Below are 13,525 nucleotides of genomic sequence, written 5' to 3'. Positions count from 1 at the left end.
CCAGCATGACGGACTTGTGACCTTTTATCCTTTCACAAATCCCAACCGGGTTCTGCAGGAGAGCGAAGCAGAGTAGAGAGAGAAGTGACGCAGCCTCTTGTCTCTAGAGAAAGTTCACTACAGCGTGACAGTGATGAATTGGCACTTTTCGGTGAGTTCTTCTCCCATCTCCTCTCAGCATCTGACAACTGAACCTCACAGAGCGACCTTCAGACACCACGACCTCTCCTTTGAGCCCCAGCAGTCAATCTTACTTTGTGGCAACCTGGACACAAAGAGAAGGACTCTTCCTACTTCTGCTGTGTTCTCCCGGTTGCCATTTTATGCAGCAAAGGACTTGGAAAGAAGACAAGCCCCCCCCCCCACCCCACACGCACACCTTCCCTCCTTTAATCAGAACGGTGTGTGCTGAAGGCTTGAAAGTCCTGCGTACTCTTTCCTGGACTTTACAGTTTCTTAACCTCCTTAGCTGCGCACGAGAGGAGGAGATACATCATCCCTCTATCAACTGTCATTGAAGGCTCCCCACTAGGAAATTGATTGCACTTTGGAAGGAGGCCGTTGCAAGGTACGAGCGGGGATAATCTCATTGCACAGCTGTTAGCAACGCTTTAGGAGGAGGACAAGTTAAGTAGAGGAAAGGCTCCCGGTTCACACTGCAGAGTCTGAGCAGTGAAACAAACTTTACAGAGAGCATCACTCTGTGTGGGTTAGTTCTGGTTTGCCTCTTTATTTGTTGCCATCAGAAAGATTTTCAGAAAAATAAAACACAATCTCCTTTACAAGTCAGGATTTTTCCTGTTGTTTCCTTGGAAATAATACGATTAACAAACATAAGCAATCAAAAATAGCAAATGTGGGCCACTGATTTAACTCTAATTATAATAGACTTAGAATCCATCAAGCCACTCAGTCAACAACAACAATGCAAACAAAGCGATTACAGACTTTTGTAAAGAACATCATAAATTTGCTTCACACAATTTCCACCTTGCAATGTCTTGATTAACACAATCCACCCACAGTAATTGAGCGCCCCCAAGGTCACAGTCATGCATCTCCTGTCACAACATTCATTAACGGGGGCGATAAGCCATTTATGAATGGGGAAATGAAACAATGAGAAGGATCTCTAATCAGCAGATGATTAGGAAATGTTGAAAACGGCAGAACGGGACAGTTTGAATTGTTTCATCAGTGACCTGTGATGATCCCTGAACCTCGGTTTGATCTTCAAAGAGCGTCTGCAGGGCAAGTGGCTCATTAACCCAGTGTGAGGATGTGTCAGAAGTCAAACTGGTACTAAAACACTCTTATTTAAACAAGAAGTTAATGCTACCCTGGAAATTGAATCGACTTGGAAAGCCACAAAATAGATTCATGTGTTTTGTTTGTTTATAGAAAGAACTATATTTGTTTAATTCTTAGACCTGATGTGAATATCAAGAAGTTGTTGACACACTTAAAGTGTAAATGAGACGGAGCAGCTTCAAAAGGGCTCCAAAGCAGAACATACCTTTACTCACTCTGGTAACTAAGTGATTTTTAATGTGCTTTCAAGAGAAAACAAAGTGCATCTGTTTCCTGGACACCGGATAGTAAACAGATTAACACAACAGTCCAAATAAGACTCTCATGCAAACAGCATTTTCTGATTATCTCAACCTGAACACTCAGAATAAACAATAATCAAAGACATGTGGAGTTTTCTGACCTTAGACGCATTATAAACGGCTTTATAGAGTTTTCACAGCATTTTGCAACACTGACACGCAACAGTTAGCTTCTTGGCATCATAATCAGACCATGTTTTGTAGCATGCAAAATAGAATATGAATGAATATTCTAAGTTCCGTTGGTTCCCCCCACAACCGAAGCTTCCCTGCGTTGTCATCTTGTCATCTTCAATGTTCAACTTGCAAGGATACGTCCTCACTTTAATTCCTTCCACCTATAGACACGTTCACCTGGTCACATCCGTGTTACTCTGAATGCAAAGCACTGCCTATTAAATAGACATCAGTTCAGTCTGAGCACACCAGAGAAATGGGCTCGCGGCCACTTTCAGTTTCCTGACTCTCAGTTCATCAGGGTGGGAGAGGGGGGGGATCAGCGTTCGCCCATTCCTAATTGCCACCATTGGTTTGCCCTTGAGTCCTTCGCCCCCCCCAAACTGTTCCAGCAGAGCTGATTCCTCACCAACAAATCTGCTGTGGTGAATTGTGGCCATACTGGGCAACTTCCAGGGGAAAGAGGAGAAGCACCAACTGAAACAGAAGCTTTAAAACATGTTTGGTTCATCCACTGCTTTTTGTGTTTGTTGTGTAATATCCTTCCTCACACCTTCTGTCACTTGTGTGAGAATCTACTCTCTTGTGTGGCAGGTTGTGATATATTGAACGAGACTGAGAGAGCTTGTTGTATCGTTTCAGATAAATCCTGGATGCACACCCCGGACGCACTGGCCAAGCATTACATACCCTACAATGTCAAGGTATGTGTCACTGTGGGACTGACTCCTTTGCTGAGCACTTTAACTGTATTATAATCAAATAGAAAAAGGCATGGGGGGGGCAGACATTAAGCAATGATTGGGGGCTTTTACATTGAAAGGGACAGAGAAACATCCTGTCCACACTAATGCAGGTTTTGGATTTTTATGATTCAGCTGTGATAATCGTTGAACTTGACTTTATCGCCACCTACTGGCCTGTTATGCCTTTTTGAGTTTTGTAGTTCTTACTGGAAGGAGATATTTTATCAAACGATGGTCGTGTGGAGGGAGAGTTTTATTCCCAGGAGTGTAGACGTGGTATGATGAAGTAAAACCAAATCCTTTTTGTAGCCTCCACCATTTGTTGTGTTTGCCGTCTTTATTCAGACCCGTCAAACTGACACCCTCTAGTCCACGTGTTGCATGATGCATTTCTCCTGACACCACCAGGCCTTTCACTGAGGACAGCAGCTCACATTGTGTGATAATGTCCGGCTAAATGAGTTTGCCTGTTTGTGGATTTATTGTCTCAGATTGAAGCTGCGTAAAGTTTGAGTTGTGGAGTTAGAGTCGGCGCAGGATGAAGTCACAAGCACAGCTCAACATCCTTAACCCATTTGACTTCTCATGTAAAACACACACACACACAGCAATGATCATTTGGATTTTCTTTCCACCACACCGCGAGTATGAATTGTCAAAAAGTGGATTTGCTCTCATTTATCTTCCAGAGCAGCTGTTTTCCCTCGGTGCTGCGATGGGAGGGGGAAATTCTCGTCAAACTTTAATTTGAAAGAGTCGCTCTGTGTTTCAGCCTTCCTGTTTTGTTTTAGTTTTTAATGAGTGTGTCGGTTGGGGGCTGGGGTGTTGTTTACGTGAAGTGACTCATGCGTCTGTCGAAAAACCAGCCAGAACCCCTGATGCAAGAAGTTGAACTTTGAATGAAATGGCACACTCTGTTCTGACTGGAAACACTGGTCTCTTACAAAACACAGACCAGCATGTTTCACTCGGGGAGCGCTCTCGTCTGTCAGGCTGCTTTTCTGCCTCATTTAGACAAAGAGTACTCCCCCGCCCCCAAGAGGCTCAGACCCTGTCAGCCCACCTCATAGATCTTATGACGGACCTGAGGTGGAACTCTGAAACTACCACGTCCACCCAAACTGCGTGAACTGGCAGAAGACACATCTCTGAAATCTATCGTCAGCTTTCCCTGACGAGCCGCCTGTCGGGATACGTTCCGCTCAGATCTGAGGACACCAGCCGTCGGTGCAGGAATTGGAGGGAATGAGATGGTGCTGACTAAGTGTTTGGCCAGTTCTCGCTGTTTAAAGCCCTTAGAAAAGTTGAGAAAAGGCCCAGTTAGCAGAGGGTGGATCCTCGTTCGGCCTCGAGAAAAAGCTCTCAATGTTTCCAGCTATTGATTCAACAAGGTCATGAAAGTCTTTGATTTGTTAAGGCTACCAAATGACCTACATCATTTCTTCTTGGGTTTCCCTCTGACACTAAACCTGACACGAGTGTTGGCAGAGCTTCAGCTATTCATGAGAAATCTTAGCTCACATTTTCTGTAGTTTTTGGTAATTACAATCTACAGATAAAAGTAATATACGGTGGGTATTTCATTTTATATACAAAGTATTTTTGGAGTTTCACTTTACTTCTACTAACGCTATTTAGACTTTAATGTTGGGAGTTAAAATGTTAATGGTTTTAGGGCTGCAATTAATAACTAGTTTCATTTTCTGAATAGTCAATTAATAGCTTAATTATTCTTTGTTGTTAGTAAAGTTTCAGAAAGACGTGAACTACGTCCATTAAACTTTTCTGGGAAGTTCAAAGTAGTCGATCTACTCTCAGAACTTAAAGAAATCCTCCCACCAAAGAAGCTGCAACCAGAACGGAGTGATTGACATGTGTGCTTAAGAAATTAATGAAACGATTAATAAATTAAAACAGCAAAAAATAGTTCCTGATGAGTTTTAACACTATTTTACAGCCACAATCTCAAAATGTCTGCGTCTCAACTGAAGCAGAGCGCTCCTGCTCCTCCAGCCTCCCTTAAATCACCGTCTGTGTAATCACGGTCATTACGTTCACCTGAGAGGGAGAAAACGAGTGAGGAAGAGGAGGAGGAGAAAAGGGGGAAGCACATGACAAACCCATCCCTAATCAAATGTCTTACAGCTCTGTCCTTTTTCAGTACGTTTCCTGGAGAGAAACATGTAATTCTGAGTTGATAACAGAGGAAATAGAGATGCAGTTGTTGGAATTAATTGAAGCTGTTGAAGAGACGTTTGAAAGGACAGCTTCATTTTAATTAAGACTCGTAGAAACGTCTTATTGAACTGCAAACTAAATTAATTCAATATGAAAAATCAATCAATCAAGAGCTGAAGGACAGGAATCTTTATTTTTCCATTTTTCAATTCATCAATGTCAAGAAAATCTTTTTTTCCCTTATGGACACTGAAGGAGCCACATATCAATAAACCCTGCGGCACCACCACCCACTTCCATGTCTCTTCAATGTTCCCACGTTCCACACCAAAGCAAGACGGATCTCAGAATGTGGCGTCGGTGCTCGTGGTATTTTCCTGATTCGAATTCTGTTCACTTTATTTTCTCTCGTGGTGCCTTCAGGGACAAGCACCTACTTCTGCAGCCCGCCTGTTTCCCTGTGCCGCCTCTTCCCGAGACGTCTTCATGTGTTTTCACTGTTTCACAAGAGGTGAATATCTGAGCTTTTGAGATCTGACATCAACAATCACTTCACACCCACTTCGGCCGCACATGACACAGATCGGGTTGAGCTGTGTTTTCAACTCATCGTTGGTCCCAGGGAACATTTGACATCTATGTTTTGTCCCTGGACATTTTGTCTAATATTGTTATTCGAGATTGCACAGCTGAGGTGTGAATCCTCACCGTAGGGAATGAGGGGGGGAGGGCAGGGGGGGGTAGGGTTGTGTTTTTTTCCACCACGTGCACCGGTTGATGGATGAGCCTCCGGGCTTGGCCTGCCTTGTGAAACGTCCCCAGCCGCACCCCAGAATGCACTGGTCAGGAACAACTGCTTTCTCCACTCTATTCTGGGCATCTGTCAGCGGCGCTCACACAATGTCCCTTACGTCTGTGCGGAGTACATTTGTCAAACAGGAGCGTGTGTGTGAGTGCTGACACTTTTTGTGTATTATAAGCTGCAATCTGTTTTTCTGGCTGCATTGATAGGTGACACTGTGTCTCACTGGATTTAGAAAAATTGTAGACACAGAACAAATACTCCCAACAAATACTGCAGGTTTAATTAGTTACATAATTCTGAAGCTTAATCCCCCTTCTTTTTTTTTTTTATTGCTGTCAGGCGTCAGCAAAAATAACTGTGAATAACTGATTCAATTAACAGAAATATATTTTTTTATAGAAGCAACAAGACAGAATGAACCACAGCATCAATCCACCTGCAGCATAAAGATACCAGCCTGCACCAGTCACATGGACGTTAGCAGAGCCAAGTCATGGAAAGCTTCACACAGATTTTTATTTCGCTGTAAAGACAGTCCACGTCTGTCTGCGCCTGTTTGCTCCGTTCCGCTGGGAGACATTGTTATTTTGTTTTCCTCAACCTTTGAGGGGCCGACACCAGTGTTTATGAAGTCTGATATTGGAACAGGCTCCACACGTTAAGCTCAGGAGGCACTGAAGCACGCTCTGTTTGTGTGTGTGTCTGTCTGTGTGTGTGTGTGTGTGTTTTTGTAACTGCAACAATTGCTGCTGTGCCTGCCAGATGGAACGCACCATGTTCAGGCACAAAGGTTAATGGCTCCATCTGTTGGAGGGCGGCAGAAGTGCTGCACCTCAGTGTGCGCTCCCGTGTGTGTGTGTGTGTGTGTGTGTGTGTGTGTGTGTGTGTGTGTGTGTGTGTGTGTGTGTGTGTGTGTGTGTGTGTGTGTGTGTGTGTGTGTGTGTGTGTGTGTGTGTGTGTGTGTTATGATGATATAAAGAAGGTCAATCTTATTGTAGATAGATATTTGCTCTGCTACAGGACAAGGACTTGAAAGACTTTTCCACAGTGATTTCCTTTCTTTTCATTCTTTCCACATTTAGTTTTTACTTCTGTCATCTCTCTAATGTTGCATCTCTCTCTCTTCTCTTTGTCTAGTTCCTTGGAAACACCGAGGTTGAAGCCCCGAAAGGCACAGAAGTTGTAAAGGATGCGGTCAGAAAGCTCAAGGTAAAGTCTGTCCTCCGGATAAACTGCAGCCCAAAGCACAGACCCAGTGTTTTTCAGGAGGGGGTGACAAAAGCTCCCCTCCCTCGTACCATCAAGGTGCCCTTGGAGTTGTTCAGCTCCCCAGTGCGGATGCTTTTAACGGCTCGATAAGCACAGCACCTCGCTATGTAAACCTCCCTCAGGTATAAAGGAAGAGATATAAAAATGTATCTGCCATTAAAACCTGTTGTTAAAAGATCCGTAGCATGAATCCCCCTTCAACATGTTCTTGATATAAGGACACTGGTGTTCTTAATAAATCACTTCAGTGCAGGTACTTATAAGCTCCTCCCCTGTTGTACAGAAATGAAGCCAAACTATTATGGATTATGGATGTTGGTGCTGCCATCTTGTGCTTTTAACGCAATTTGGAGCCTCTGACACACGACCAATCACAATGATCATGATGTTTCACCCTGTTTTTATACCATCAACAACTAATTAAAAGCTAAATCAATAGGAACATGTCACTAAAGAACAGAAAGAACCATTTAAAATGTATCTAGTAGGTACTTTTCAGTTTGGTCCATGTCCCATCCACTAACATGGAGAAGCTTTCATGTGGAACATCTTCTGTGGTTTGTCATTGCAAGTCACCTCTTTAACATTACACATGTTAAACTGATTCAGTGTTAAAATGTTAGTTTTCTTTAATCAGGACAGAACTTCCCGGAACTGAGTATCTGAGTTTCCACAAACCGGGAAAATACCCAAGAAGCTGCTCAGTTTATCGTTTTCACTCCACTGACTAAACTCTTATTTGTCATTTAGGGAATTTCCCCGATGTAATTAGGGCTCGGTTTCACTGAACTTAGCCCGAGTTCCTTTCAGGACACAGACCACTCAACATCAGGAAGATAAAGTAAAACTAACAGTGTTAGCCTGTAAGCATGGGAACTGCCCCCCCCCCCCTCAGTCTCCTCCTGCCAAGTGTAGAATCTGTGAGGCCACTCGTCGGGGAGCCTTGTTTTCCCAAACCCACACCTCTATTGTTACATTTGATCCTGAAAGCCTGTTTTGGAGACCAAGGTTACTCTGAGAATCTGGACAAGCTCGGTTATATTTCCAAAGTGCACGCGGAGGGGGGGGGAAAAATGTGTTAGAAAAATAAGAATTGAGAGACGGCCTTGGAAAGTTAGAAGATGTGTGTCCTTGCTCGGGATAAATCTGGTTGTAAAACGTGTTTCCCTCTGCGGTTCTGTCCATGTTTACATCTGCAGAGCGTAAAAAAGGAAATGTCCTCAATTTACTGAGGCTGAACTCAAGGTGGCACAAGGGCTTGATTGCAGCTTGAACATATCGTTTCTCCATAAGCCAAAGTGTTCGAGTACAGACGGTTAAACTGCTGCTTTATCTGTTTTGGCACACGCTCACATGAACACACTTTGTCTCCTCTCAAACTGAAAAAGAGAAATTAGAGCTGCAGGATTTAATGGTTTTAAATTTGAAGGCCACACTGGCTTCATGAAGATTTGTCTGAATGCATATGATCAAATCCTAAATAATCATAAGCTGTCATCGGCTTGCTGTGGGTTTGCTCACATGCAAGAGCTCACTCCCCCTCTAACAGACTATTTCATTGGTTATTGAGCTGAACTCTCTGCCAGCTGCAGTTGGCCTTTAAAACCATTTTGGCAACCAAACTGGGAAAGACTTAAAATGTGCTTAAAAGAGCGAGTGACCCATTGGATGGATTTCTTCTGGCGACTTCTACAAAACACTTCACCTTGATGATTAACTTTTCCTAAACACAGTTTCATCACCGTTTAACTATTGAACAGGTTTTTTTATTCATCTTGTTAATCGTTTTTGGTTTTATGGTCTCAAAACTCTCGTTAGCCAATATTTTCAAATGTTGTCTGTGGAAAACAAACCTCTGTCTAATACCTACCCAGCAGCTAACAGACAAATAAAGCAAGCACATAATAAACACAGCCCCAAAAACATTTCTGGGAATTGGTGGTGACTCAAACTGAGCTAAAATGTCATGGAATCCTGGATTTCGTGGCCAGAAACCTGACTCGGGATCAGTGGTGATTCTTTTCCGTGTCTGCCGAATGTGTAAATAAGCGAATGGTTGCTATAGCATATTGATCATAACAACTGTTGTGTTGTTGTTGTGGTTTCAGCTTGTTCTGTTTCCCCCCCAGTGGCAGATGTGATGAATATTGTTGCATTAATAGTGTGAACTAATCAGTTGTTCCCCCCCATTTTGAATTTGTCTAATGTGCAGTTCCAGAGGCACATCAAGAAGTCGGAGGGACAGAAGACTCCCAAAGTGGAATTGCAGATTTCCATTTATGGCGTGAAAGTACTAGATCTCAAGTCAAAAGTGAGTCCAAGTAATTCAGTGTCAGTGCTCTTGATTTGTGCATTGATGCTTTGAAACGTGTCGATGGTAAACATATTGCTCTTGTGTTCCAGGATGTGCAGCATAACTGTCAGCTACACAGGATATCCTTCTGTGCAGACGACAAGACGGATAAAAGGATATTCACTTTCATCTGCAAAGACTCCGAGTCCAACAAACACCTCTGCTTCGTGTTTGACAGTGAAAAGTGTGTAAGTGTTTCCTCGTCTTTTTAACGACAGGTTGCAGAATCCTTGCGCATGTGTTGTGTTTCAAATCTCGTGTTCTTAAATTGCTCTCTCTCTATATCGGTGATTTGTGTGAATAAGCTGCAGTGACGTCCTCACAGTCTTTGTTCCCGTCCCGCTGCAGGCAGAGGAGATCACTCTAACCATCGGCCAGGCCTTTGACTTGGCCTACAAGAAGTTCCTGGAGTCTGGAGGCAAAGACGTGGAAACCAGGAAACAGATCGGGACCCTTCAAAAAAGAGTACGTCTCACATCCAGTCACATCCCGTTGGCTCAGCTCGTTTGTTCTCACATAGACTTTAATGGACTCGTACCGTCATGCTGACACATCGATGTCTTTATGAATTTACACAGAGCTGGTTTGTATTAATTGTTTTTCAGTGTGGACGGTCACACTGTGTTGATTGGAAAGTGACAGTAATGAACATTAATGTTCTGTTGATGAAGAGTAGGAGTGTAATGTGCACCCTGCTGATAAACTGCAGTGGGTTCTATTTAAATGGTTGTTTATTACAATTATTAAGACATTTGTATGAATCTGCATTAGTGATGTTGTATTTAAACACCAGTGTCATGTGTTCTGTACTTAAAGGTTCATTTGAAGTTTAGTTTCTAAAATGGTTTTAGGTATTGTCATCCGTGTGAACTCAGCTTTTACTGAACATTTATCTTGATCTTGGAAAAACTAAAACCCCAACTCGAGGTTCCCTGACTAACTTTTCCAGAGCTTTCAAACTGCGTCACACAGTTCTGAGCAGTGAATCAGGTTTGCTCAGTTGTCATGGAGATTAAACTTTTGCAAGCTCAGAAGCTGCTGTGGTTTCAGCCATCGCACTTTGAGGACGTCCAGCACAACAGACAAGCACTTACAAATATGATGAAGACCATCTACTGAAGTTGAAAGCCCTGAGGAAAGTTAATAAGTGGCTCTGGAGTTGGGATTGTTTTGTCAAATTAGATGTTTAAAGTTTGATAGAAAGATTTGGATGAAATGCATTTGATTCTGTATTTAATTCAATCAATAGCAGATGTCTGCTGAAATTCACTATATGTATATTAATTTCACATTATCAGATTTAATATTGTCTATATAATGAAAACAGTTTATCAATATTTTAATCCGTTCCTTACAAAAAGATTGGATGAGAAACTAAACATCTACTAAACCAGCTCGACTGCTCTTGTTTCATTTGTAGATTCAAGAACTGGAATCAGAAAACTCTGAGCTGAAGAAGCAGCTTCAGGATCTTGAAGAGCAGCTGATGATCACTCATTCTCCACCGGTGAGGACACAACAGCCTCTTCAGTTTAGACCCGGAACAAAATGGGGTTCTTAAATATTAGAACGAGCCCAGGTCAGATATTTCCATATGTGAAGATAGAGGGAGGGCTGTACTGTAAATGCTAAAGTGTGAGCTAACTGTAGCATAAGTAGAGTCGTAAAGACATCGATCTGGTTAACACTAGCTAACATTAGAGACATTAAAGACATTAGAGACATTAAGCAGCACAGTGGCTTGTGTCCATGGTTCCACAGTCTGCAGTGTAAACTACAGCTTCACCTCTAATCTGTCAATTTATTTTTAATGTTCCCCATCAGCTAAACCTGCACGACCAACTTTAATTATAAAAAGTTAACAAAATGTGACTATGCAAGTTTCCAAAGTATTTTAGAGGACGGCCGGTTGTGCTGATGTTGCTCCTCTGATTGGTCGCTGCGCCTCAGGCTCAGGTTTGATATGACCCACCAGGAGGGACTCCGCGGGGGGTCCGAGCCGAGTCTGAGGCAAAGTAATCTCACACCTGATTGGTCTGATGAGGGATGTGATGCGTCCACCACCTCAGCGGCTCAAACGCCGGCGCTTGTGACAGCCTCCTGCGAGCGCGGCCACACACACACACACACACACACTGAATAACACCGTCTCTCTCTCTGCTCATGTTCTCTCTGCGACCTCTTCTTTTTCCTCCCAGCCGCTGCACATTAACGCCTCCAACGAAGCGTACATGCTGCAGAGGCCCTCGTCTCTCTTCTGGTGTCACAGCATCAAGTCACTGTCCTGTCTGGAAATCTCCTCTGTCACACTCACCCCTATGAGCTCGCCGGAGTCCAACTTGTCCAGCGGGCTACTAACTCCTCCGCCTGCCAAACCTGCTCCTCTTCCTCCTAAGCCTGCTGAGGGATGCAGCATCCCGCGGCCTCGCGTAAACATCCTACGCTTTCTCCTTCTCTCTGCTCTGTGCTTTGTTGCTGTCCCTGAAGCTTTATTATCTTTCACCTCTGTCTGCTTTCTTGTTTATTAGTTTTTTTTTGCATTTTCTGCTGTTCCTATATCTTTGGAGTTTGTTTATGTGCATTTTTCGCACAAGTAAGATCATTCCTCCTTAAATACAGGGAGGCAGTATCTCCATGAAACCGCAGTCGTCCACAGACGTTTTCGACATGGTTCCCTTCTCCCCTGTGACACCGCTGGTGCCCGTAGTGGCCAGTAACGGCTGCCCGCCACCACCGCCGACCACATTGCCACCAGATATAAGTGAGTGATAACTCTCTGACGTCTTTTAATCAGTTCTCGGGCTTGTAAGAGTGTTTCCTTTGCAGTCTGAGCCAAATGTGTGTGTGCTGTGTGTGTTTGTAGGGAAGGACTTGTTTGGTTCAGAGCCTTTCGATCCGTTCACCTGCGGGTCGGCCGACTTCCCTCCGGACATCCAGTCGAAGCTGGATGAGATGCAGGTGAGGGTCTCCTGTCCTCTCTTATTATCACTGTCAGCACTTAGAAGATTCAAACGTTTCCTCTTGTTTATATGAACAAAGCCTCTAAGTTCTCCAACAGCAGTGAGCGCCACCACCCTGTGTGCACTGTGAACTGTAAGCGAGCAGTTCCCTTTGTACTAAAATAATTCATTTCGAAATAGATCATGGTTTTCAAACTGTGGTTCAACAGTTGGTTAATGAAGTGCCTCCACTTTATTAAGAGAGCGGTGGAGTGTTTATGAAAACTTTAGATCCCTCTGCTCTGTTTCCTTCAACGTGAGCAGAAGCTCAAATGTTTGACATTGGATTCATTCTTCAGAAATAATGTGGCTCGTCAGACGCAGCAGCAGCTCCCTCACCCCCCCTGCTGCCTGGAGGTAGGAATTAAAAACCAGGAACAGTGGAGGTGTCAGATTTCTCTGCTCCCTGAAACTGAAGCGTCTCGATCGACCCCTGGTGGCCAGCTGCAGCATAAGTCATGAACCTCACCTCCTCCATGTCAGTGGATGGGATTTGAACCAAACTAATAACTCAGATTCCACATCAACAATTTTTTCCTTTGAGATAGTTTCATAGTTGTTATCGCACTGAGGACGTGGAGAATGAGGCAAAGGGACTTGAGTTAGATCATCTGATTCATGGAGTCACATCAAACAAACAAGAGTGGTTTACACGAGCAAAGCTTCAGAGATTAATCTTGATTCATGCACAAGAAAAAAATAAAAAATGTTCTACACTAAAAAAATCATGTTCAATTCTCCCACTCTGACATAAGTGGGTTAAACCTGACTGGTCTGTTGCAAGACGTCTCAGGAGGCTGGAGACTGTTTTCATTCATCATCAGAAGAGACGGGACTGTGGCAGTGGACCTCGCCACGGGGCTCGAACCACAACAACCAGAGATGAACCATTCGCTTTTTAACATACTTTATTGAATCAGACACACACTTCAGCAAACATAAATAGACCTCAATTTAAAGCAGACTAGCTTTGCAGCTCAGTCCGGGCGTCTCTCCAGTGTCTGAGTCCCTGAGTTCCTCCGTGAGTGCTGTCCCAGCCCCGTCACCTCCACAGGGACATTTAGTAAAGACACCGTTTGAACTCAAACAGCTGAGTTCGATCTGCGTGTTGCCAGTAGGAGGTGCTGTTGCTCCGATTCCCACTTTGTTTCCTTTTCGGTGCAAGCTTCTCCTTCCTTCTCTCCTGAACTGTTATTAACATCTGAATTCATCTCTTATCTCTCGTCCTCTTATACTCGCAGCGTCAGAGATGGTTTGTACTCTTTGCTCTGTGTGTGTGTGTGTGTGTGTGCTGTGACTCACTTTGCATGCATGTTCTCATGTGCACAGTGCACGTGTGGTTGTGTCATTCATCAGCTGTCTTGCTCTGCAGCGGATGAGCATCT

At 43.7% G+C, this 13,525-nt stretch overlaps 1 protein-coding gene across 7 annotated transcripts in view; it reads left to right on the top strand.

Moving 5' to 3' along the window:
• gulp1a (GULP PTB domain containing engulfment adaptor 1a) overlaps window positions 1-13,525 on the top strand; it is a 59,020-nt gene that overhangs the window by 44,304 nt on the left and 1,191 nt on the right. For 4 of the 7 annotated variants that reach the window (XM_035175190.2, XM_035175187.2, XM_035175189.2 and 1 more), the window contains 9 exons: window positions 2,433-2,494; window positions 6,657-6,728; window positions 9,001-9,099; window positions 9,192-9,329; window positions 9,490-9,606; window positions 10,562-10,648; window positions 11,340-11,570; window positions 11,761-11,902; window positions 12,005-12,099. In XM_035175190.2, the coding sequence (XP_035031081.1) occupies window positions 2,433-2,494; window positions 6,657-6,728; window positions 9,001-9,099; window positions 9,192-9,329; window positions 9,490-9,606; window positions 10,562-10,648; window positions 11,340-11,570; window positions 11,761-11,902; window positions 12,005-12,099 (1,043 nt within the window). Of the gene's footprint in view, window positions 1-2,432; window positions 2,495-6,656; window positions 6,729-9,000; window positions 9,100-9,191; window positions 9,330-9,489; window positions 9,607-10,561; window positions 10,649-11,339; window positions 11,571-11,760; window positions 11,903-12,004; window positions 12,100-13,381; window positions 13,393-13,525 lie in introns of all 7 variants that reach the window. The other 3 variants (XM_035175191.2, XM_035175193.2, XM_035175192.2) reach the window with 3 other exon arrangements.

Source organism: Hippoglossus stenolepis, chromosome 13 (assembly GCF_022539355.2).
Source record: "Hippoglossus stenolepis isolate QCI-W04-F060 chromosome 13, HSTE1.2, whole genome shotgun sequence".
NCBI lineage: Eukaryota > Metazoa > Chordata > Actinopteri > Pleuronectiformes > Pleuronectidae > Hippoglossus > Hippoglossus stenolepis.
Note: the sequence above shows the minus strand (reverse complement) of the source record. Positions and strands in the feature narration are given on the sequence as shown.